At 35.5% G+C, this 27,253-nt stretch overlaps 1 protein-coding gene across 3 annotated transcripts in view; it reads right to left on the bottom strand.

Annotated features, from left to right (window-relative positions):
• ATAD2B (ATPase family AAA domain containing 2B) overlaps positions 1-27,253 on the bottom strand; it is a 150,914-nt gene that overhangs the window by 25,743 nt on the left and 97,918 nt on the right. For 2 of the 3 annotated variants that reach the window (XM_019943168.2, XM_073791563.1), the window contains 3 exons: positions 19,759-19,894; positions 17,519-17,715; positions 13,826-13,985 (listed from right to left, as the gene is read on the bottom strand). In XM_019943168.2, the coding sequence (XP_019798727.1) occupies positions 13,826-13,985; positions 17,519-17,715; positions 19,759-19,894 (493 nt within the window). The remainder of the gene's footprint in view (positions 1-13,825; positions 13,986-17,518; positions 17,716-19,758; positions 19,895-27,253) is intronic. The other variant, XM_019943169.2, reaches the window with a different exon arrangement.

The following is a 27,253-nucleotide window of genomic DNA, read 5'->3' as shown; positions in this document are numbered from 1 at the left end:
AGTACCTATTGTATGATCAACACTCCATTCCTTTTTATTGCTGAGTAGTATTCCACTATTGGATATAATACAATTTATCCATTCACATGTTGATGGACATTAGGGATGGTTCTGGGTTTTGGCAATTATAAACAATGTTACATAAATATTCATGAACAAGTCTTTATATGGACATATGCTTTCATTTCCCTTGAGTTAATATTTAAGAGTGGAATGGCTAGCTCAACAATGGGTGTATGTATGTTTAACAATCTTAAAACTGCCAAGCTTTTTCAAAGTTGTACCATTTTATATTCCTATATTCCAGTTCCAAGTGTCAACACTTGGTATGATCAGTCTTTTTAATTTTAGACATTCTTATAGGTGTTTAGTGGTATCTCATTATGCTTTTGATTTGCATTTTGTTAAAGATTAATGAAGCTGAGTATACCTTCATGTTCTTATTTTCCCTTTGTACATCATCTTTGGTGAAGTGTCTTCAAATCTTATACCTATTATTTTAATTGGGTTTTCTTATTATTAAATTTTTAAATAAACTTATTTATTTATTTATTTATTTTTGGCTGCATTGGGTCTTCGTTGCTTCATGTCAGCTTTCTCTAGTTGCGGCAAGTGGGGGCTACTCTTCATTGCAATGCGCGGGCTTCACATTGTGGTGGCTTCTCTCGTTGCAGAGCATGGGCTCTAGGCATGCAGGCTTCAGTAGTTGTGGCATGCGGGCTCAGTAGTTGCGGCTCGCAGGCTCTGGAGTGCAGGCTCAGTAGTTGTGGTGCTTGGGCTTAGTTGCTCCACTGCATGTGGGATGTTCCCAGACCAGGGCTTGAACCCATATACCCTGCATTGGCAGGCAGATTCTTAACCACTGTGCCACCAGGGAAGTCACTTATTATTAAATTCTGAGAATTCTTTTAATAGTCTGGATACAAGATAGCTTTTATATTTAAGGTATATTATCCATTGAGATTCTTTATATAGATAAGAGGTCTTTTTTTTGGCATACTTATATCCAATTGTTCTAGCACTGTTTGTTGAAAAGACTACTTTCTCCACTGTACTGACTTTGTACCTTTGTCAAAATGCCACTTACTCTATATGTGTGGGTCCCTTTCAGGACTCCATATTATTCCATTGCTCTATTTGTCATTCATTATGCCAATATTACACTGTCTAGATTACCCTAACTTTATGTCTTGAAATAAGGTGGTATTAAGTCCTCCAACTCTGTTTTTACTTTACAAAGCTGTTTTGACTATTTTAGATCCTTTCCATTTTCATATGAGTTTTAGAATCACCTTGTCCATTTCTATAAAATGTCTTCTGGAATTCCGAATGAGGTGGTTCAATTTGAGAACTGACATCTTCACAATGTTGAGTCTCCCAATCCATGAACACAATATATCTCTCAGTCTATTTAGGTTCTCTTTAATTTTTCTCAGCAATGTTTTGTAGTTTTCAATGTATAGGTCTTGCCTATCTTTTGTCAGATTTATCAACATCTCATGTTTTTTCATGTTAATGAAAATAGTAATTTAAAATTTCAATTTGCTATTGTTTGGGGCTAGTATTGTATTTCCATAAATACAACTGAGTTTTGTATATTGATCTTGTATCCTGCAACCTCACTAAACACACTTGCTAGTTCTAACAGTGTCTTTGCAAATTCCATAGGATTTTCTATGTAGACATCATGTTGTTTACAGATGAAGATAGTTTTACTTCTTCATTCCCAAACTAGATGCCTCTTATTTCTTTTTCTTACCTTACTGCACTTGCTGGAACCTTCAGTATAATGTTGGGTAAAGTGGTAAAAGTGGACATCTTTGCCACATTCTTGACCTTAAGGGGAAGCATTTAGTCTTCTGTCATTACGTATGATGTGAACTGTAGGCTTTTTGTAGATGTCCTTAATCAGACTGAGGATGGTCCTTTCTACTCCTCGTTTGCTTACACTTTGTACTCAGGAATACCTATTGGATTTGTCAAATACTTTTGTGCACTGACTGAGATAATCATTTCTTAGTCTGTTAATAGAGTGACTTACATCGATTGGTTTTCAAATTTTAAACCTATCTTGCATTCCTTGCATATTCAAGCAGGAATAAACCCTACTTAATCACAAGGTATTATCTTTTTAACATATTGGATATAACTTGCCAAAATTTTGTTTATGTTCATGAGGGATATGGGTCTATAGTTTATTTGGTCTTTTTTCTTTTTTCTCCTTGTAATATCTTTTTCAGAGTCATGCTAACTTTATAGACTAGGTTGGAAAGAATTCTCTCCACTTCAATTTTCTGGAAAAGTTTGTGTAGAACTGGTATTATTTTTTTCCCTAAATGTTCAGTAAAATTAACCAGTGAAGGCATCCAGGCCTGAAGTGTTCTTAATGGGAATGTTTTTAACTGTTAGTTCAATTTCTTTAATAGAAAAAGAATTACCTATTCACATTATACATTTCTTCTTTCATGAGCTTTTTTTTTTGTCTTTCAACAAATTTATCCAATTTACCGAAGTTGTCAAATGTATTGGCATAAAGCTGTTCATAATGTTCCCTTACTGTTCTCTTAATATATGTAGAATATGTAGTAATGTTACCTCCTTCATTCTTGTTAATGGTAATTTGTGACTTCTCATTATCCTGACCAGCTCCACTAGAGATTTATCAATTACCAATCTTCTAAAAGAACCAGCTTTGGGTTTCCTTGGTTTTTTCAATTTTTTTTCCTGTTTACTATTTTATTGATCTGCTCAGATCTTTATTACTTCCTTTCTTTTGCTTACTTCGGGTTTCATTTGCTCTCTGTTTCCTAGTTTCTCAAGTTGGGAGCTCAGGTCAGTGATTTGAGACTTTTCTTCTTTTCTAATTTAAGTATTTAGTGCTATAAATTTCCGCCTAAGTAATGCATTAGCTGCACCTTGTAAGTTTTTATATTTTCATTTTATCCACTTTAATAATTTTTAAACTTCTCTTCTGATTTCTTCCTTGATCCATGGAGTTATTTAGAAGCGTGGTATTTAGTTTCCAAATATCTTTTCCAAATAACCTTTTTTTATTGATTTCTAATTTAATTCCACTGTGGTCAAAGAACATACTTTGTATGACTTGAATCCTTTTATATTTAATAAGGCTCATTCCGTGGCCCAGAATATGTTCTATCTTGGTGAACATTCCAGTGCACCTGAAAATAATGTGTATATATGTTGCCACTGGGTAAAGTGTTCTATAAATATCACTTAGATAAAGTTGATGGATAGGGTTGTTCAAGTCTTCTATATCTTTACTGACTTTCCGTGTACTAGCCTTATCTAGTTTTAGGAGAGGGATATTGAAGTCTCCAAGAAATTACAAATTTCACTATTTTTCCTTGTAGTTCTATCAATTTTTGCTTCATGAATTTTAAAGCTCTGTTATCAGAAGCAATAAATATTTAGAATTATATGTGTACTTGATAACTATGAAATAATCTTCTTTAACCCAGGTATCTTTAGCCTGAAATCAACTTTGATATTTATATAATCACTCCAACTTGGTAGGATTACGGTATTTCATGCTTTTAATCTATTTGCAGCTTTATATTTAAAGTGGGTTTCTTGTAAAAAAAAAAAACTAATTCAAAAAGATATATGCACCCCAATGTTAATAGCAGCATTATTTACAATAGCCAAGATACAGAAGCAACATAAGTGTTCATCAACAGATGAATGGATAAGGAAGATTATATATATATACACATACATATATATACACACACATACGGAATATATATATATATATATATATATATACACACACACACTACTCAGCCATTAAAAAAATGGAATTTTGCAATTTATGACAATATGGATAGACCTGTAGGATATTATGTTTAGTGAAATGAGTCAGAGAAAGACAAATACTGTATGTTATCAGTTATATGTCGAATCTAAAAAATAAAACAAACAAATGAATATAACAAACCAGAAACAGACTCACAGATATAGAGAACTAGTGGTTACCAGTGAAAAGAGGGAAGGGGGAGAGACAAGATAAGGGTAGGGGATTAAGAGGTACAAACTACTATGTATAAAATAAGTATGCTACAGGATATAATGTACAGCAAAGGGGATATAGCCAATATTTTATATAACTTTAAATGGAGTATAATCTATAAGAATTTTGAATCATTACTTGTATAATACTATAAATCAGCTATGCCTCAATTTTTTAAAAAGTATATGGGAGGAAAATGAATGAATAAGTTATTTTTTTTAAATAACCTTAAACAAACAAGGAAGTCAGTTTCTTGTAAAGGAACCTCATTAGTGCAGTAGGTAGAGTGTCAGTCTCATCAAGTGGGCTTCCTGTAGGGAGGATATGGTTGGGTCTTACTTTTTTATCCAAAAGACACTCTCTGCCTTTATTTGTGATGTTCAAGCCAGGTATCAGCAAGTGTTTCTGTATAAGGCCAGAGAGTAAATATCTTAGGCTTCTCAAGCCATAAGGTCTCTGGCAAGTATTCAAAGCCGCCCCTGTAGCATAAAAGCAGCCCTAGACAACATGTAAACAAATGGGCATGCCTGTGTTCCAACTATAAAAACTTCATTTACAAAACCGGGCAGTCAGTTTGACTGTAGTTTGTTGATCCCTGGTTTAGGGGATCATTTGCTTTTAATATAATTTATGTGATTATTAATATGCTTGCTATTTACTTTCTACTTGTCCCACATGCTCTTTGTTCCCTTTTTCCTCTTTTCTTCTCACTTCTTTTGGATTGTGTACAGTTTTATGATTCAGTTTTTCTCCTTGTTGGTTTATCACCTCTAACTATTTGCTACACTACTGCTAGCCCTATATAAACATCAAGGAATATTCCCTCTCTTTCTCCGGCCTCAGGTAGTTTCCTCACACATATGTGCTGATCAGTATTCAGCTAAAGACTGGAGGAGGCTCTTCTGCAGATCTCCAGAGTGCTCTCTCTGTGCAGCTTTCTCCTTCCTGGTACTCTGCCCTGAGAACTTGATCCACCTTGGCCTCTTACATTCCCAGCAATTCAGGGAGACTTCCAGGCTCTGCCTGGCTTCTTCTTTCCCGTACCACAGTCTGGAAGCTATCCAGGCAACTATAGTGCTCAACTTGTTAGTTTCCCATCCTTCACAGATCATTTCCATCGTTTCCTGATATCCAACGTCTTCAAAATTGTTCTTTCAAATATTCTGTTCAGTTTTTTTTCTCCATTGTTTCAGGCAGAAGGGGAAATTCAGTCCCTTTTACTCCATCTTGGCCAGAATCAGAAGTCTCCTGATATTTTAAAACATTCTTTGAAAACCAAATTTTAATGGTTATGTAACAATCCAAAGAAAGATGAACCTTAATTTTTCAAAATTATTGCTCTATTGTTGGAAATTGAAAGTTCCTTCAAATTTTAACCACTACAAACAAAAAACTATAATGAACATCCTTAGAAGGAGCTATGCTTTCAAGCTGATATTTGTAGCCCAAGCAGCTTTCTGCCACTGGCTTTCCATTTCAGCTTGAAAAAAAGCTAAAAAAAGAGGTAAAATTAAATATAAAGGTCACGTATCCAGCACATTATACTCTAAAATAACTCAGTGATCTTTCTTTATGTTTTTTTTTAAACACATGCTTCCCACCCACATTCCATCCCCAATTAAAGGGGGGAGAAGAATGAATTAATTAATTAAGAAAAGAATTCCATAAAAATTTCCCACTGATCTGAAGGACAAGGAATTTATTCTAAAGAGCATCTGTGGGGACTTCCCTGGTGGCAAAGTGGTTAAGAATCCGCCTGCCAATGAGAAGCCCGTGCACCGCAACGAAGAGTAGCCCCCGCTCACCACAACTAGACAAAGTCCATGCTCAGCAACAAACACCCGATACAGCCAAAAAAAAAAAAATAATAATACCAAGAAGTTTTTAAAAAAATAAATAAACAATAAAGAACATCTGTGGGAATTCCCTGGCGGTCCAGTGGTTAGGACTCCATGCTTTCACTGCTTAGGGCCCAGGTTCAACTCCTGGTCAGGGAAATAAGATCCCACAAGCCACACAAAGCAGCCTAAATAAATAAATAAATAGCATCTGCATCTGACAAGGTAATGCTTTTTAAATATGCCTATCATTACAATTCTTTTTAATCATTCTTAGCTTCGAACAGTGTCTAAGTTTATACATAGAATAGAACTATAAGCTCACAGATTAAAATTAAAAGATATGTCCATATCTTGGATCTTCATCTTTTTTGAGGGGTAGGGGAGTCATCCTGGATCTTATAAGCTTGTGATAAAGGTGGAAAAGTATACATACAATTTTGTATGTAGTTGTTCAGAGACCCTCTCATGGCCACCACTTTTAAATTCCTTGCTTTAAAATTATACATGAATAATAGCTACATATTTACCACCAGTTCTTTTATTTTGTCTCATACGTTAAAATCTTAAGATTCTCCAAATCCATGAAATTTAAAAGTAACATAAGCATAGCAGAAAAACCCCATACATAACTCGCTTTGAAGTTAAGACAGATCACTATCCATTCAGTTGTGCCATGTAATATTTGTGGGTTTGTACACAAATTACATAACCTCTCTGAGACCCAATCTCCTTATATCTATAAAATAAAGATATTACCACCTAGTTTTGCCTTCAATAAAAAGTAATGGCTATTAGAATAAATTGATAAGTATTAATAAAATTAATACAATCACTACTTTTATGAAGGTATTTCAATGTGTCTATGTTTCTTTTGTAGGTGAACAGAAGTATATTAGCTGGGTTTTTTTCAACAAAATTATTAAGAAAGATTAATAATATATATATATATTTATTATTATTTTATTTATTTATTTATTTATTTTGCGGTACGCGGGCCTCTCACTGCTGTGGCCTCTCCTGTTGCGGAGCACAGGCTCCGGACGCGCAGGCTCAGCAGCCATGGCTCAGGGGCCCAGCCGCTCCGCGGCACGTGGGATCCTCCCGGACCAGGGCACGAACCCGTGTTCCCTGCATCGGCAGGCAGACTCTCAACCACTGCGCCACCAGGGAAGCCCAATAATATTTTTTTTAAAACTGATTTTTATGGGATGATTTTTCACCCTAAATCATTTCATAAATAAGAAATTTTACTGTATTTACTGGTTCATATCTGCATTATGTTATTATGCCTCCATTTTATAATTTCTATGTACTCTGAGACTCCTTCAGTTAGTATATAAGAAGAGGACATTCATAAAATTTACTCACTGGTCACATTTATTAAGAATATGCTCCATACAAGATGTCTATACAGATCCTGTTCTCAATCAGCTTAGAGTCTAAAACACAGGATAAGGATATGTAAATAAGTAATCACTCCAGGAAATAAAAGAAAGGAATAAGTGTCTCAGAAAAGTTGCATAGTGTTATGATTCCAAGACAAAGGGATTACTTGTAACTGGAAGGAAATCGGAAAAAACTTTCATGAGCATAGCATTTAATATTCCTTGAAGGATAAGTGGGATTTTAAAAGATAAGCATGGTTTTAAAAGTGATGCACTAGGTTTTCTCGTATATAACTTACTTCTCAACAAAACTGATTTAGAAAGAAAGAATGAAAAAAAGAAAAAAGAAAGAAAGAACGAATGTACACACTCTCAGCAGAGGCAACACATTTAACAAAGGTACTGGAAGTACCAACAGTAAGACTGAGACTTAAATTGAGAATTGGGACCCATATTCCCTTGAGGAGGGTTCCTTCTAGGCTCCCCTCTCTTTTCATTCTGTTTACTGCCTATGTGATCTCATTCACCCCTATACACTTATGACTCCAACCAGGTCTCTTACTCAAACTTCTATCTCTGAACCCCCATATACAACTACTATACAATGTCTGCATTTTACCTGGGTGTACCAGAGGTAACTTACATTAACACACCCAAAATTAAACTTAGCATACTGCCCATAAACCTGTTCCTCCATTGGTTTACTTGTCAGATTCCTAACACCGAGACCACAAAAACTCAGATGTCATTCTAGATTTCTGTCGGTCATACATAATTGGTTGGTCACTAAGCCCCCTATGTTCAATCTATGCTGCCATATCAAGTGAATCTTTTTTTTTTTTTGGCCACGCCACGCAGTTTGTGGGATCTTAGTGCCCTGACCAGGGATTGAACCTGGGCCCCAGCAGTGAACACGCTGAGTCCTAACCACTGGACGGCCAGGGAATTCCCCACAACTGAAAATCTTAATTGGTCTTCCAACCTCCATCTCATCATTCCCTTGACCTTTGATACTGCCTATAATACTATACTCTTAAATGCAAATCAAATCAAATCACTTTCTGTCTCAAAACCAACCAGTGGCCCCTTATCATCTAGACAATTAACTCTGAAATCCTTACACAGGATCAAATGAAGATAGGGAACTTAGTATGACATTTATTTATCTACAGGACTCCCCGCTAAGAAGCCTTTAGGCATCTCTCAGGCCAGAGCTGCATATCTCCAGCACTGAACACAATTTACACACAGAAAATATTTCATAAACGGATGCTCAGTAAACAGAGATTCAGTGAGTGGAGAAGTGAGTGAATTTCTCACTAACTCCTCCACAGACACTCTACTTTCCAGCCATATTCTTTTTTTTTATACCTTTGTACACTACTTTTCTCAGCCTAAAATGAATGCCCTTTTTAATCTTGTTCATCTCCAGTGTCTTCACCTCTGTGCTCTACTCACACTGTACATATATCTAATACACACCTTATGAAACTGCATTACAATCGTCTGCTGCTGCCTCAAGACAAAATTCAAAATCGCCACCTCTATGATATCTCTACACCTTAATAATCTATTACAATTACCAATAGTTAGATATTTGTCATTCCTATAAAACAGTGAGTTTCTAGATAGGAAGGACTGTGGCTTATTTATTAACTGTTATGGGCTGAACTGTGTTCTTCCCCAAAATTCGTATGTTGAGACTATAACCCCTAATATCTCAGAATGTTACTGCATTTGGAGTAGACTTTAAAGAAGTAATCAAGGTAAAAGATGGTCATAAGAGTAGGCCCTAATCTAATCTGACTTGTGTACTTATAAGGAGAGGAAATTTGGACACACACAAGAGACACCAGGGATGCATGGACACAAAGAAAAGACCATGTGAGGACACAGCAAGAAGGCAGCCTCCGAAAACAAAGGAAAAAGGCTTCAGAAGAAACCAAATCTGCCGACACCTTGATTTTAGACTTTTAGCCTCCAGAACTATGGGTAAATCAATTTCTGTTGTTTAAGCCACGCAGTCTGTGGTATTTTGTTAAGGAAGTCCTAGCAAATTAATACTATAACATATAGCATAAGGTCTGTCACATAGTAATTATTCAATATGTATTACTGATTTGAATATCTCCATCTCAAGAGGCAAGGACTGTCACAGTACTCTAAGCACTCAGCTCAGTAACAGCACATGATACTTACAAATACTAATAGAAAATATGAATGAGTTTGACTGAAGCATAGCCCATAGAGGGCTCCAAAAGCTGAATCTGTGAGCTTTATTCCTAAACAACTGGTGCAAAACAGAAGATTTTGAGAATACTACAAGACTAGGGCTGAAATTTCATCAAAATTAGCTAAATGAGGGTATGTATGCGAATGCACTTGAGGGCTAGGGGGGGCATGTGGTACAAGACAAAGAATGGGGAACAGTTAAACATAAAATATATCACATATTTATAAGATAGTAATTAGATCAAATATCTGATACTAGCCACATTTAGAACCTACAAACTAAAATTCTTCTGGCTAACATATTTAATTTTTGTCCACTTTATCCTCAAGGGAGAATCTGGGTAAACACTTAGGCAACATGTACAGCTTCCAAAATGTTGGCTTTTGTCTTCTATGTACATGCTAGTTTTTTTCCCCAAATGGCCAAGTGTTCTGCAAAACAGAACACTGTAAGCTTTCAAATACTCATGGGAGCTTATAAAAGTAATACAACATTCATGTAATTTCCACTTGCTACACAACAGACCCTGAGGTTATTTTCCTAATACATAACAAGTTGTTCTGTTGCTAAGAAGAAAAAAAGGGCTCTTGACTGAAGATATGAAAAAATCTGAACAGAGCCGAAATCATGCTTTTGAATTATATGACACTTTTTGCATGTAAAACAGTGAAGAAATGAAGTTACAAGTGTATCATGGCAACTCTAACTGCGAGATAGAGCCATATTCTTTGATTATACAACTGCATTCTGTAGTAAAAGGTTATTATGCACCAGAAATCATTGCTTCTTTCATAAAAGCAATATTATTTCAATGTGGTTATAATTAAGTTACATGGGGCGGGGTGGGGGGAGAATCTGGATTGATCCTTTCTACTGGCTTTTTCTAACCGCTCAAATTCATTTTTCACTATCAGTCCCTAGATTTGTTCCAAAATAGGATTAAATTTTAAATGTGGTCCAGGGAATATACTAATAAGTACAAAGGGTCATTCTAAAGCAAATATGTAGGTACCCACTAAGGAAACAATTTATAAAAAATTAAAGCATAATTTAAATAATAATGATAACAAGAATAAATATATGAATGACTAATCTTTACAGAATACTTCTCACATCTCAGGCACTATGCTAAGGGCCTAACATATTCAAGTTGAACCACATGAAAATGGCAGTTTCATAAGGTTTAACCTAATACATTTTCTCATCTAATCCTTACAACTACCCAGTGACAAGAGTACTATAATTATCCCCATTTGCAGATAAGGGAAGTAAAATTTAGAGGACTTAACTTGATCAAGTTAAAGAACTAGGAAATAAAACTGGGACTGAAGCCCAGGTGTACATCCAAAGCCCAGGCTCTCCTTACCTACTGCACAGTTTCAGTAACCTCTATGTCTTGAAAAACTAACAGGATGAGAGTGTAGGCACTCAAGTACTCTCACACACTGCTCAAGGCCACTATATAGACACTTGTGCAACTGTACCTTCACCAAGAACGCAGCAAGGGAATCAAAGGAGACTGACATCCAACCCATTCTTTACTAGCCAAACTGTGGCCCTGTTGCTGATGCCATCTACACTGAAAAGGAGATTCTCTCAGTCCCACAAAACTGCTATATTGGTTAACAAGTGACCCTGATGCTGCTAGAAGATTTTTTAAATTGTGAGAAAATTTTAACAACACAGTTTAAAAGCCTTAAAAGAGATTATTATACAATCTTTGATCCAGAAATTTCACTTTAAGGAATTTATCTTCAGGAAATAATTAAGGATATACATAAAATTTATGCCATATTCATCAGTGTTATAATAGAGAAAAAAGCTAAAAAATCTAATATGTCCAACAACAGGGTAGTAGCTACTATAATACATCCATATGATAAAAATTATGTGGTAAAAATACATTAACTCATAACCTTTTCACAAAATATTACATGAATGAAAATGTTTACAAGAGTTATATTTTCATTTTAGTAAAAATATTATTCATACATGTATTTCATATATAATATCTGTGCATGTGTGTGTGGCAGAGAGAGAGGGAGGGAGGGAGAGAGGGAAAGAAAAAGAAAGAAAACACTAGGTAACAGGATTATAGGTTGCTTTAATTTTCTTTGTTTTTATCCTCATAAATTTTTCTATGATATACAGTGAAAAGTAAAAAAAAAAAAAAAAAAAACTAAACAACAACAAGATATAAATGTCCTGATACAAAGCTTAAAAACTGTTAGATACCAAGAGTAGCTATATAAAAGTTCATTCTGCCTCTTAACTTGGAATTAAAGTATGCAATTTACTGTGGTCTAAACTAAGACAAGAAATACTTAACTTCATGTAGAAATGAGAAATCCAAGTCATTCTAACAGGTGGCCTGAGTTAAGAACCACTGCCCATAAATACAGACATAAAGCAGAAACTGAATTCTGAATATCTTTAGATAACTGAAAGTCTGCATTAATTTTTTAAAAATAAAAAGCATCTTGGGCTTCCCTGGTGGCGCAGTGGTTGAGAGTCTGCCTGCCGATGCAGGGGACGTGGTTCGTGCCCCGGTCCGGGAAGATCTCACCTGTCGCGGAGCGGCTAGGCCCGTGAGCCACTGCCACTGAGCCTGCGTGTCCGGAGCCTGTGCTCCGCAATGGGAGAGGCCACAACAGTGAGAGGCCCACGTACCAAAGAAAAAAAAAAGAAAAAAAAAAAAAAAAAAAAGCATCTTACTTGTATATCATCTGTTGAAGAAACAGAATTCTCAACAGAGTGAGAAATAGAGTAATGACCCCTGCCAGCTGGGAAAGGGCCTGGCACTATCAGCCAGGCCTTGGTGTATTCATATGAAACATAAAAACAATTTTAGGGACTTCCCTGGTGGTCCAGGAGTTAAGAATCTGCCTTCCAATGCAGAGGATGCAGGTTCCATCCCTGGTCGGGGTACTGAGATTCCACATGCCTTAGGGCAACTAATCCCACGTGCCGCAACTACTGAGCCCGCATGCTCTGAAGCCCATGTGCCACAACTAGAGAGAAGCCCGCACAACGCAACGAAGATCCTGTGTGCTGCAATTAAGACGCGACACAGCAAAATAAATAATTTTAAAAAATGAAAAGAAAAAAAAAAACATAAACAATTTTACAGAACACCACTCTGTGACCATGATGGATCAAAATAAAAACAAGACCACTCCATAATCATGTCTGAACACAGACATAAGTATGAACACTGTCCTAACCACAAAAATAACCAAATATAATCCTATCCTGGGTAAGATGAATGACTGCCGCTTCTTTACCAATCACAACTTTAGCCTTGCTCCATTCTTCTTGCCTTCCAGGTTCTTAAAATACCTAGTGCCCCAATTATTCCCACTTCCTAAGAGCATCTAATCCACTGCAAAGCCCTACTTCCTTAAACCCTCCCCAAAATCACTTAACGCTAGCTCAAATCCTATATGGCTCCCCATGATATACATTCTCCTTTATTACAATGTATCAATAAATTCATCTTGTTTAACTACAGATTATTCCTGGAGGTCTCCCCTGGAGGGCATTAACAGAGTTGGGACTACAGATTTGAGTACAGGGTGGGATTAAGAGTAAAATAATAAAATTATATAAAAATACATGCAGTCTATAGAACAGATAACGTCTGTCTACCTAAAGGGGGTCTTTTGATAAGTAAACTTATCCACAGTAAGTTTCCACAAATTCGAAATTACCAGTGTTTATCAGCACTGGTGATGTTGACTAAATAAATAAATCTTAAATTCTCAACTATTCAGTTTTCCATTTTACCTGAAAAAAATAAGAATCTAAGTATAAAAAGTGAAAGGTAAATCAAGAAACTAAACCCTGAACACAACACTTAGAATAATAAAATCCTCTAATCTAAATATATTATCTAATAATAAATGAATTAGCAAATATTATATATAGGATGGATAAACGACAAGATCCTACTGTATAGCACAGGGAACTACACTCAACATCTTGTGATAAACCATAATGGAAAAGAATATGAAAAAGAATATATATATATGTATAATTGAGTCATTTTGCCGTACAGCAGAAATTAAACACAACATTGTAAATCAACTATACATCAATAAAATCTTTTAAAAAAGAATAAAATCCTCTAATTTAAATATATTATTTAGTAATTTAACAAATGAATTTAATAATTAAATATTTAAGTATATTATTAGTTCCTCATCAAGAAGTTTCTAAATACAGTAATATGTCATTAAGATTAATTTATCTATCTGAAATATAGGCAAGCTTTATTTAAATTTTAAACTATCTTCTCATTGATCACCAAAGTCAACCTTGCCCAGTGCATCCTTACCTCCTGGGTCCTTATCTGGATTGTACTCTAAAGCATTGCTACAGATGAGGTCAATATCTTTCAGGAAATCCTTAGCAGTCAGGTAATTATGCTTATCAATTTTAGTGATTACTGTTGATAAATCCATTGGTTCCTTGATTACTTCAAGATAATCTGAAACCTAAAACAGGATATTTTAATGAAAATTACTTCTGGTATTTCATATAATCTACTCATAAAAACATAAAACAAAACCATAGTTATTTTAAAATTAAATCTAGATATCTAGGAAATAATTACAGATAAGGATAAAATTATAGAGCAATTTATGCCACTAAAGATACTATGTCATACTTTCCATGAAAAGCTTCAGTTTCAAGTCACATCTAAATCAACTCTGAAAAGTTTCTCATCTTGAAATATGAAACAAACTGTGTCAGCTTTTTTTTTTTTTAAATCCTTTGGATACACCTGAGAAGAAAATGTATTGGTAAAAATACCCAATAAGCATCAATAAATGTTACCTCAAGAAAAGAATTTTTTAAGGAAAATAAAAAGAAACACAGATTTTTTTTTCTTATTATTAGAGATGTTCTCGGGTAAATCTCTTTAAAATCTCTAAACAAAAAAATTATCTGTCTTTTTCAGTTTTCCAGGATGAATCGTTTCATGGAAAGAGTTTTCTGCTCCTTTGGATTCATTACAAACATTCTGAGTCAACTGTATAACAAAAGTAAGTATTGCTTTCATGACTAGAAAAAATTTACTGGCTTTGTCCCTAAATATAAACAAATCTACAAGCAAAAAATACATTTTGCTCAGTGTGATTTTCTGGGAGATAACCCAAAATAGAGATATTGGTCATGACTGCCCAATAAATTGTATGTTTTGTATCATCTGACCAATAAGAAAGCTCTTCCAACCTATATATCCACAGGTATACCTTGTTTTATTTGCACTTGCCTTTACTGCGCTTTGCAGATATTGCACTTTTTTAGAAATTGAAGGTTTGTGGCAACCCTGTGTTGTCAGATCATGGTTAGCATTTTTTAGCAATAAAGTATGTTTAAATTAAGGTATGCACATTTTTTGTAGACGTAATACCATTGCATACTTAAAGAACACTACAATATAGTGTACACATAACTTTTATATACACTGGGAAACCAAAGAATTCGTGTGACTCACTTTATTGCAATATTCACTTTACTGCAGTTGTCTAGAACTGAACCCACAATATCTCCAAGGTGTGTATGACTGTATTGTCTTCCTTAATGCAAATCTCAAATCAAGTAATTAGGTCTGACATAAACACAGTCTTAGAAATGTCTAATTAGTCCGGGACCAAATTCTGGGAATAGGGTAATTTCTGTTCTATGAAGCTAAAGGCTAGTTTTCTCCATTGCAGATGGCACTGATGCTTTTTGGGGATTTTTTTGTTTTTTTCTGGCCTCGGCATGTGGGATCTTGCCCAGCCAGGGATCAAACTCATGCCCCCTGCATTGGGAGCATGGAGCCTTAACCACTGGACCACCAGTGCAGTCCACTGATGCCTTTTTAAAAATTTACATACTGAATATATATTCATATGAATAAATACACATATATGCATATACAAAAACATATGCATATATATATATACATACATATTATTTATATGTTTTTAAATTTTTAGGTAGATGTGTGTGCATGTTTTGATTTATTTTTCATTCTCTAGGAGCTAAAAAGCCAGCCAATCTCCTTATAGGGGAGACAGTGGAGCTACACTCAACAAGGAACAGTTCAGAAGGTATTAGTTGGATCCTTGGCTCTGACAATTGACATGTATTGTGTACACGTGGAAAACATTTTATAAACTTTTGCACTATAAAAATTTATATTACTAAAGACCATAAAATTTTAGCACCTATGCTTATTTAAATTCAACACTTATTTTCTAAACTTTTGTTTCCTCTGCAATTTGCTTTGGAATTTGATAAAGTTTTTAGACATTTCAAATTCATTATTTTAATAAAAGTTTTTGTGTTTTAGGTTATCAAAATGCTATCTTAGGTTCCTCTCTCTATCTGTCCCAGAGACCCCTAAGTTTTCAGCCTTAAAAGTAAACAAAGAAGCAGTAGCAAAATGAACCTGAAAAAGAAAAGAAAAAAAGGAAAAAGAGAAAACATCACCCTAAAATTAAAGTTTTAACTGACCAACATCTTCTATCCCCTCCCACTGCCTTACCATCATTTATAAAACTTTCAGTCTATCACAGATGGCATTTGAAATCTGACAATCTCTTCTGGTTAGACAGAAAAAGTTTTCCTGGACAAAGGCAAAACTGGTTCACTCCCAGCATAGGAGGCTGACTTGGGGGCAAGTCCTTATCAATTAAGTGTCAGAGTTCCCATACCCAATTTGAAATAAAAATAAACATTTATAACAATCTTTAAAGTGGGCTGATAGTTTTAAGACTTTCTGAAAATACCACGAGGGAAAAAATATGCTTCACGAATATAAAATATGTATTAATTGCAAGAGCAAATAGGCAAGTCCTGTTATTCCAGTAGAAAAAGATTGACAGCTGTGATATAAAGAATGTGGACTTCGAATTTTAAGAAACATTGAGTGCTGGCTGCGTCACTTGCCAATAAGCCTCAGTTTCTTCAACTGCAACATAATAATGACCTTGTGGGGCTGCTGAAAGGATCAAATGGCTAAAACTGTGTATTGTGGATAAACATACAAATAAAATTAAACACAGTCCCTTTATTCCCAAAAAGGGGAGGTGGGGGGAATAGATATTTTCAGGTTTTCCAAGGGGAAAAAACATAATGCTAGCTCACAGGCATAGATGAGGTAATGATTCCAAAGGAATCTGCTCTGATCCAAGAGTACAGATTTCACAATGAGGACACAACATTAAACTCTGCATCACTTCATAATTCAAATGTAAAAAAAGATGAAGAAAAAATTAAAACTAAAAACACCAAAGCTGTTCAAACATGGAGTCTGAACTATAAGAAGAATGCCAGTAAAGACTGCATTATGTGCATCCACACACTATATTATCCCAGGATAAAACAAAACAAAATAAAATTTATTCTACAGTATTATAGTAGATTCCAAATGGAAAATTTCTTTTCTCATCATCACAAACCATGCTCCCACAAGGACACAAAACAATACACATAGAAAGTGAGAAATTTTCCACTCAGAGCAGAGAAAATTCTTGGAGAGAAAAATAACAGGCTGTGCCTATAACCTCATACAGCATCTTAGTCACAGACACTTCCAAAATATGAAAGACAAATTTCAGGTTTCTTAGCTACCTCCTTCAGTAAGGTATACACAATTTGGGAAATGCCAATTTTAATTGGTATTGATTGGTTAATACCAATATTCTCTTGGAGAGCAGGATTTATCCTGGAATAAAAATAGTCTAGTATGGACATTTCACTAAAGTGACTTTTAATCCTCTTCTTAAATGAAGAGTAGGAGATCACAAAGATCAATACTAATCAAGAGGACATATACAAATTGTCATTAATTTCATCCAAAAGTCACCAGATGTTTGCTGATGACATTGGTAGTTATCACATGGATTAAAATTTTACAGGCTAGGGGTAATATTCATCCATGCCTTTGCTTTTTTCCTTCCAAAAAAAGATGTCAACATTTTTTTCTTTTAGCCAGTTCAACTTCACTGTTTGCACACTACTGAAACAAGACCTCTTCAATATCCACCGGTTTGCTGAAGATGTTAAAGCGTTTATCTGTGGCCAGCCTCTTGGTTACATCCCTGAGAAACAACCGCAACTCTCTTAAAGTATTTTCCTCCTGGTCCTCCATCCGAATTTTTTCTGATTCTGATAGTTGACGAGGTGGAGAAGGTAGTGCAAGTGGAAGAACTTCCATAGCACAAAGACCTAAAGAAAGTAGAAGAAAATGTTAAGATTCCAACATGGCAGGGTCAGGACCTCAATTACTTTTCTGACACTCTCTCAAAATGTTTTTTTAAGAAAAGGAGAATTCCAAATACATGTGAACCATGTGAATTCAGCAGGTAAAAATTTGAATGGAAACCAGAAGTACATTAGGGAATAGCTTTACTTTTATAAAATAACTTACAACAGGACGTCTTTAAAGCACAAATGATATGATTTTAAATAATTTGATTCTGAGATATTATTTATATACAACTTTAAGAAAAAGATTTCAAATCAACATAAATATCTTCAGGTGAAGTACTTGTATACTGATTTGCTGAAGTCAACCTTGTTTAAAGACTGTTTCTCAAAATGAGGTTGCCTTACATGCATGAAATTTAAACGGGCAAAGAATAATTCTTTGATCCTTCCCATTCCCAAAGACTTCTAATTTTAGACAAGTCTCCTACCCTCATATTCCTACTACAACACAGTTGGGATAGTAAATGGCACCTGCAGGGAGTGAAAAAAAAAAAGTAGTAACTAAAAAAAAGAATCCCAAAGACATGAAGAAGATGGAAAACCCAGGCTTAAGTGTGATATATGAAATCTATGGTATTCACTATCTACTGTAAAACAAACAAAACATCTTCTTAGAAGGTGAAGTATTAACTTGCCTAACCATAATGCTCTCTAATTCCTTAAAAGATTTTCCTGGTATCACACTGAAGCTCAGGATTAAAATCCTAAGTATTCTCGCCAATTTCTAAATAGCCCCTAAGATGAAAAATGAAAGTCAACAGGAGCAACTCAAAAAGAAAAAGAATTATGTTCAGCCTTAACATAGAAAATTCAGATCTACGGGACTAAAATATGACTAGGAACATGCAAGATACTTTATTAAAATGAATCATTTTAATAATGAAATATTTTAAACGCTGTTATTTAGATTAGCAGAAGGCAACAACCAATAATCAGAAGGTATAACTTCCATGTTGAATATTCCAAAGTTTCTGTGGGGAAAATCCCACAGCTATAGTCATTTGATAGATGTTCATCTTAAAAGCACTGAGAAAATGTGAAAAGGAGCCACTAAAGGACAATAAAATTATTAAAGTATTGGATAATATAGCCACTGAAAAACAAAGTATTGGATAATATAACCACTGGAAAACAAAGAAGTATGAAAAAGCAAGGAGTTGGCAGGGATGGAAAATGTATTTAATATCCTATAAGAACAGCTACGAGAAACATAAAAAGCAGAACAAAAAGAAAGAGGCTTAAATTTTTTTTTAACAAACAGGACTGCTATTTTCTAGAAGAGGATGAAAGATTAAGCAAGGGGATCTTATCTTTTTGCACCTTTAGTATTAGGAAAAGAAACTCTCTTTTGAATGACTTAGCATGCAGTCCTTACTTAAGTCAGGGGACTGAAAATCTAATTTTGAGGCCCCTCTTAATGCTATTAGGCCCAAATCCAAGAAAACTCTAATGCTTAAAGAAAGCCATGATAGATTTCCATGTGCCTAGCATAATATATCTAAATAATAGGTGCTCAATAAATATTTGAAAAATCAATCAATAAATAAGACAAACAAGAAAAGGCAAATGTTCCCACCAGTTCTTGGCCCAACAAAACTACCCTGGCCCAGAAAGCAATAAGCACAACACCTGTTGTTCACAACCTGATAGTTCCAGTCCTTAGTACTTAAAGTGACTAAAACACAGCAGAACCAAAGACTTTCTATGACTTTTTGAGCCTCAGAATGTGAAATCTACCAGAGCATCTGGACTGAAGTGATAAGGAGACTACATAAACAGTCACTCATTAGTAAAGCTTTAACAATGAGGCTGTACTTCCCAATCTCCTCAAGTCAGGTAAACACAATGGCCACTTCCACATGTGTTCATCTAAAGTTAAACAAAACCTGAAAAACTGTCTTCATTTCCACAAAGAAATGGGTTTTTTAAAAAGATGACTCCAAGATAGGATATCTCTTAACTCCAACCCACCCATTTTCCTAAAGGCTTTAGGAACTTTACCAGTGTGTTTCCTTCGTGGTGGAGCCATTGAGGCCTGATTGAGAATCAGTTCTTGGAAAAACTTTCTTCTGTCCTCTTCAATAGGCCTTTGAATATACAAGACCTCTTCGTACTGTATTCTAAAGATACATTTAACCTACACACATACACACACACACAAAGACATTAAATATTTAGAGAATTAAAAGCTTACATATTATACCAAATTATAATTTCTTCAACTTCGGTACCATTGTAAATGTCCATTGAACATCCATGCGCGGTTAAGGTTAACCTAGTCTTAGCCTATGCTGTTGAGAGGTTCAACCTCATGGAATAAACAAGAATGAAAGAATGATCCAGTTGCTCAAGTCATTAATAAATTATACTATAATATAAAAAAGGATAGTTGATTGTAATAGTCAGATGGCAACAATCTCAAAGAGCTGTTGCATAAGAGCTGAAAAGTAATTATCTACAACCTATTTACAATAGAGAGCTGGGAGGATGCTAACAACATTGCCTTATTTTAAGCGGTTTCTGTGTGCTTCCTATCCACTAACTTCCCTTCCTGGGCTCTTTCCCTACTAAGTCTATTCCACTGTATCCTCTGGAATCTTGATTTCATTGCATAAAAACTACACCTTCGATCTCACCAAAGAATGCTCCACAATGACACCACCTTCCATGCAAAACTCCCAAGCAAAATTAAGCCAGTCACGCTCATATCCCTCAACTCCTTCCAGTTAGTGATTGCCACCTCTCCTTTGTTCACCTGCTCTATAAAGACTTTGACCTCAGATGTCCCCCTTGCTGTTTAAATCCTCTTTACATCATCCACATTTGTCGATACACTTTATTTAATTCATATGTTTTCCTAGAAGGTCTGTTTCCTACTTCAAGATACTGAACTCCCTGAGAACAGAACTCATCTGTTTTCCTATACCTACCACCATGCCTGGTACCTAGCAATGCTTAATAAGCATATACTGAATGAATAAAGCTTGTCATTTTGTTACCCAGCCCACATCAAATTGGAAACTGCAAATAAAAAAAGGGTAAAGGTCACTAATATGGAAATAAGTACCAACCATGACAGTGTGGAAATACTGGATTAAAATTTAAAACATCAGATTCTAGCCCAAATATAGGTACATATTTCTGGTAAACTTTGGACAGTCCATTCAATTTGTTATGTCTAGCCACTTACTGAATTGCAGACTGTGAAATGAAGAATTACTTAAATATTATTTTTATCTTTGTAACAATGAGGTAGGTACGTAGGGAGTCCCTCATTTTACAGATGAAAAAACCTAGGCTTGGAAAGGTTTAAGTAACTGGCTTGAGGTCACAAAGTGAATAAATAGAGAAGACTAGATTATATAAGCTCTAAAGGTCTTTTCTAACTCTAAAATCCTAAGACAGAGAAGAGACAATGAAAAGTAGCCATCAGAATTCAATATTTAGATGGGAAATTATTTACGTCAACCCAAAGCCAAATCCTTAAAGAGTTTACATAAAATTTCACCTTGTGACCTTCCGATATTTTCTTTGAAGACTACCTTTATGTAAAAACCCCTCCAATTCTTCGATCTATACTTTGCTGGCCTTCCCTTGAAAGTTCTGGCAAGCAAATTTACCACTGAACATGTGTCAAATATCACGTGTCAAATATCATGCCAAACACTGCAGTTAAAAACTTGAAGAAAACAGGCTTACTTCCTGCTGTCAAGTCTCTTCAGTCTCATAAGAAAGCATTATGATACCATGTCAGAAGTGTTATAACAGAGGTAGTGAAACAGAGGAGACCCTGCAAGGGGCATGGGTGAAGAGGCATTAGATAAGATATAGCAGAAAATGCTAACATTAACTGGGTCTTGAAAAATAAACAGAACACAATACCCTAGAAGTACCAGGATTTTGTTTAAGGGTAGTAAAACATTTAATTTCAGTTTTAAATATTCCTCCTTCTGATCATTTTTCAACATTGTGTTGAACCTGGTAAATGTAAAAGCATACCAAGAGCAAGTCTACAATAATCCCCCTGATATCAGCCTTCCTGATTATTAGCAACAGCTTGTTTTTCTTTAAATTCACTCCTATCTTCTGACATTCCCAGCCTCAAACTTCATACTGCAACAAGACAAACCTCATATAATTCCCTGAACGAATCATGTTCTCTTTCACACTGGTTCACAACAGTCTTTACAGATGCTATTCACTCTTTCCTAAACTGTTTTTTTTTTAAACTCTCCACTCAAGCCAGTGCTTTCTGGGTGATGCTTTCTCTGACTTTCCCAGATAAACTTAGACATACCTTCCACTATCTCTCATTAAATTTTTTTTAAGTTCAATAATTTTTAGTGAGTTAATTCAGCTGTGCAACCATCGCAGGTCAGTTTTAGAATATTTCCATTACCTCCGAAAAGTTCCCTTGTGCCCATCTGCAGTCCATCCACACTTACACTCCCAGCTGACAACCAATGATTTGGTTTCTGTGTCCAGAAATTTGTCTCTTCTAGAAATTGCGTATCATAGACTTGGTAGTCTTTTGTGTCTAGTTTCTCTCAATTTTAGCATAATATATTGAGGCTCACCCACACTGGAGAATGTATCAGTGGTTCACTCCACTTATTCCTGAATAACATTTCACTCTATGTATATACACGACATTTTGTTTTGCCAATCACCAATTAATAAATACTTGGGTTATTTCCACCATGATTAACAATACTAGAAGGAACACTGGCGTACAAGTTTTTGTGGGAACATATGTTTATATTTCTCTGGAGTAGTTACCTAGGAGTGGAAATGCTGAGTCGTATCATAAGTTTATGTCTAACACCTTAAGAACTGCCAACTTTTCCAAAGTGGCTATACCATTTTACAATTCCACCAGCAATACACAAGGATTCAAGTTTCCTACATTCTTGTCAACACTTGGTGTTGTCTGTCTTTGTGATTATAGCTATCCTAGTTGGGTGTGCAGTGGTATCTCATTCCTGAATGACTAATGATATTGAGAATCTTTTCTCATTCTTATTACCTTAAGAATATATATACTCTTTGGTAAAATGCCTATTCAACTCTTTAGCCCATTTTTAAATTGTAGTTTCCTTTTGAAATTTGTGGTAAAACGGTCATAAAAAAATTTGCCATTTTAATATTTTTAAATTGTACAGCCTGTTGCATTAAGTGTATTCACATGGTTGTGCAGTCATCACTACCTATCTACCTTCAAACCTTTTCCATCCTCCCCAACTGAAACTCTACCCATTAAACATTAACTCCCTACACTCTCCCTTTCCCCAGGTCCTGTCAACCACCATTCTACTTTCTATCTCTACGAATCTGACTACTCTAGGAACCCTGTATAAGAGGAATCATACAATATTTGTCCTTTTGTGACTGGCTTATTTCACTTAGTATAATGTCCTAAGGTTTACCCATGCTGTAGTTACTCTTGTTGTAGAATGTATCAAAATTTCCTTCTTTTTAAAAGCTAAATAGTGTTACACTGTATGTATATGCCACATTATGTTTATCCATTCATCTGCTGATTTCTACCTTTTGGCTACTGTGAGTAATGCTGCTAAGAACATGGGTATACAAACATCTGTTTGAATCCCTGCTTTCACTTCTTTTGGGTATATTCCCAGAAATACAATTGCTGGATCATATGGTAATTTTGTTTAATTCTTTAAGAAATCACCACACCAAACCATTTATTTTCAACAGAGGCTGCACAATTTTATATTTACATCAGCAATGCAGAAGGGATCCAATTCCCTCACATCCTAACCAACACTTGTTATTTTCTGTTATGTCAGTAGCCATCCTACCGGGTATAAAGTGATATCTCATTGTGGCTTTGATTTCTATTTCCATAATGATTAGTGATGTTCAGCATCTTTTCATGTGCTTTATTGCCATTTGAGTATCATCTTTGGAGAAAATCTATTTAAGTACTTTGCCCATTTTTGAACTAGCTGTTTGGGGTTTTCTCTGTTGCTGAATCGTAGGAGTTCTTTATACGCGCCGGGTATCAACCCCTTATCAGATATATGATTTGCAAATACTTTCTCCCATTCAGTGTATTGTCTTTTCAATCTATTAATAGTTTTATTTTTGATGAAGTCCAATTTATCTATTTTTTCTGTTAACCTGTACTTTTGGTGTCTCATCCAAGAAATCACTGCCAAATCCAATGTCATGGAGCTTTTCCCCTATGTTTTTTCCTAAGGGTTTTATAGTTTTAGGATTTTTGTTTTTTTTAAAAAATTTGTTTATTTATTTATTTTTGGCTGTGCTGGGTCTTCATTGCTGTGCGTGGGTTTTCTCCAGTTGCAGCGAGCAAAGGCTACTCTTTGTTGTGGTGCGCAGGCTTCTCATTGCAGTGGCTTCTCTTGTTGCGAAGCACGGGCTCTAGGCACATGGGCTCCAGTAGCTGCGGCACACGGGCTCTGTAGTTGTGGCTTGTGGGCTTAGTTGTGCCGTGGCATGTGGGATCTTCCCAGACTTGGGCTCAAACCTGTGTCCCCTGCATTGGCAGGCGGATTCTTGTTTTTTTTGTGGTACACAGGCCTCTCACTGTTGTGGCCTCTCCCGTTGCGGAGCACAGGCTTCGGACGCGCAGGCTCAGCAGCCATGGCTCACGGGCCCAGCCACTGCCGGCATGTGGGATCTTCCCAGACTGGGGCACGAACCCGTGTCCCCTGCATCGGCAGGCGGACTCTCAACCACTGCGCCACCAGGGAAGCCCAGCAGGCGGATTCTTAACCACTGCGCCACCAGGGAAGTTCCTATAGTTTTAGGTCTTATGTTTAGTTCTTCAATCTACTTGGAGTTAATTTTTGCATACAGTATAAGAAAAAAGTCGAAGTTTCATTTCTTTTGTATGTGAACATCCAGTTTTCCAGCACCATTTGTTGAAAGGACCATCTTTTTTCCTGATGAATGGTATTCACACTTACCGAAAATCATTTGACTTAGTCTTATTATTATGCTGAAAGAGTTTTTAATACATTCTGGATATAAGTGTTACCAGATATGTGATTTGATATATTTGAAACATTTTCTCCCAGTCCGTGATTTGTTGGGGTTTTTTTTCATTTTCTTGATGGTGTCTTTTAAAGAATAAAAGATTTTAATTGTGATAAAGTTTACCATATCAATTTTTTTCTTTTATGGATCATGCTTTTATATATTCTACTATTATAGCACTTCTCCTACTGTATTATTTTTTCCAGATCTCCCCTCCCTCTAAACTTTAAATTCTTGGAGAACAGTGGCTATCTGAATTTTCGCCTATTTTACTTCATTCAATGAAGATACTGTACTAGAAATATGTACGTGTATACATGCATCTATGTGTGAGTATTGTGTGTGTGTGTGTGTGTGTAGAAACTGTGTTAGGCAGTTAGACACTGTGAATGGAAGAGTGAAGAAAACAGACACTGTCTTAAATAAATTACATTACATTGCACAGAATAGGCAATACATTTTTGATGAATGAACAATGATCTCAACTTGATGAATACAAAACTCCATTCCCGGTCTTCCCTGGTGGCGCAGTGGTTAAGAGTCCACCTGCCAATGCAGGGGACACAGGTTCGTGCCCCGGTCCGGGAAGATCCCACATGCCGCGGAGTGGCTAGGCCCGTGAGCCATGGCCACTGAGCCTGCGCGTCCGGAGCCTGTGCTCCGCAACGGGAGAGGCCACAACAGTGAGCGGTCCGCGTACCGCAAAACAAAACAAACAAAACCCCCCCCCCCCCGCCGTTTCCCTAACCACTCATCAGCCTAATCATCACAATATGCAAAAACTGTCTCTCTGTAGTTTTAGAGAGTACAGGGCATTATAAGTGCATAGCCTTTGGAATCAGACAAACCTGGGTTCAAATCCTTGCTCTGCCACTAGCTGTAAAACCCTAGGCAAGTTACTTTACCCCTGTTGGCCTCAGTTTCTTCATCTGTCAAATGGAAAAGTAATACTTTTCTCACGGAACAGTTTAAGAACATATGTTAGATAATATATATGATTAACCTACAGTGCCTGGCACATAGATGCATAAATAGCAGTAATTCTTTCATTAGCAAATATTTTTGTTTTACCTCATTTATTAAAATGTTAGAATTGTTAGCCCCCAGTTTTGAAGGTAGTGTCCATGTGACCTCTGTAATGGGCAAAATTAATGGTTTAAAACCTCGAAATCAAAAAACAAACCAAAAAAAACCCCTCAAAATCTCAAAGAGAAAAGGTGTGGAAAATGAGGTCAGAAATGAATCTACAATAGTTTTCATAAATAAAGTTTGCTTTCCTTAAAACAAAACAGGTAAACAATCCATCAAGTAAAAATAAATATTAGTATTTAACATATCTTAAAATAGTAATAATTCATGTTCATTTACTATACCGTTTTTAATTTAAAGAAAAGAAAAACTTGGGAGGATCACTTTCCTCTTAAATTTTAAGAAATCATAAAATTGTTTTACAACCAAAAAGTTAATACTAAGATATTTCTCTTGTATACGTTATCATTTATCTGAGTTTTCAATGTCCCTACTTGATGTTTCTACTTAAGTTACTGATTTTTACCTCCCAGGTCCCACCATAAACTGAGAGATACAAAATGACATGAAATACAGAGAAGACAAAATACTGTATGTAATCTTTACTTTCATCAGTGTAGCTGAGGAGATATTTCTTTAAAATTCACTTCTAATATATTGAATTATACCATTCTGAGCCTGCCCATACTTTAATGCCAAAGTACATACCGTGAATCTCTTCAGAAATTTAAGTGCAATTCCAAAGTCTGCTTTCCTTCCTGCAAATATTTCTACTTTTATCTGCTTCCTTGTTTAAAAGTCTCTTTACTATGCTCAACCTTTGATTCTTTTTTCTAATTCTCCTGAAGAGAAATAACTTGCAATTCTCATATACAGCAACTAAAATTCTCCTACTATTCTCAGAAAAGTTCTTCAGGGTCCACAGAAGTAAATTTACTTACACTAGAATTTTGCAAAAAAAAAAAGATGCAGGAGGCTAGGCAGGAGTTACTTAAAGCCTTTGTGATGATTCAACATTTTCTTCTTTCATGCAACAAACATTTACTAAGCCATTCCACTGTGTCAGGAAGTGAAGGGCAGTAAGACAGTCCCCTCCTCTCAAAGAGCTTGTGGTCTAGGTCAGAGAGTCTCAAATATTTTGGTCTCCACACTTTATTAAACTCTTAAAAATTATTCAAGAACCCAAAAGAGCTTCTGCTTATCTGGATTATATCTGTCAATATTTATGTACTAAAAATTAAAACTAAGAACCTTCCAAATTATGTATTCATTTAAAACCTATTACATGTTAACATTAAAAAATATATTCTTTTAATGAACTTAATCTACTAAACAGAAACAGAATCACAGACATAGAGAACAGACTTGTGATTACCAAGGGAGAGAGTTGGATTGGGAGTTTGGGATTAGTAGATGCAAACTATTACATATAGAATGTATAGGG

This window comes from Tursiops truncatus, chromosome 14 (genome assembly GCF_011762595.2).
Source record: "Tursiops truncatus isolate mTurTru1 chromosome 14, mTurTru1.mat.Y, whole genome shotgun sequence".
Taxonomy (NCBI): Eukaryota; Metazoa; Chordata; class Mammalia; order Artiodactyla; family Delphinidae; genus Tursiops; species Tursiops truncatus.
The sequence above is the reverse complement of the archived record's forward strand: the minus strand, read 5'-3'. Positions and strand labels throughout refer to the sequence as shown.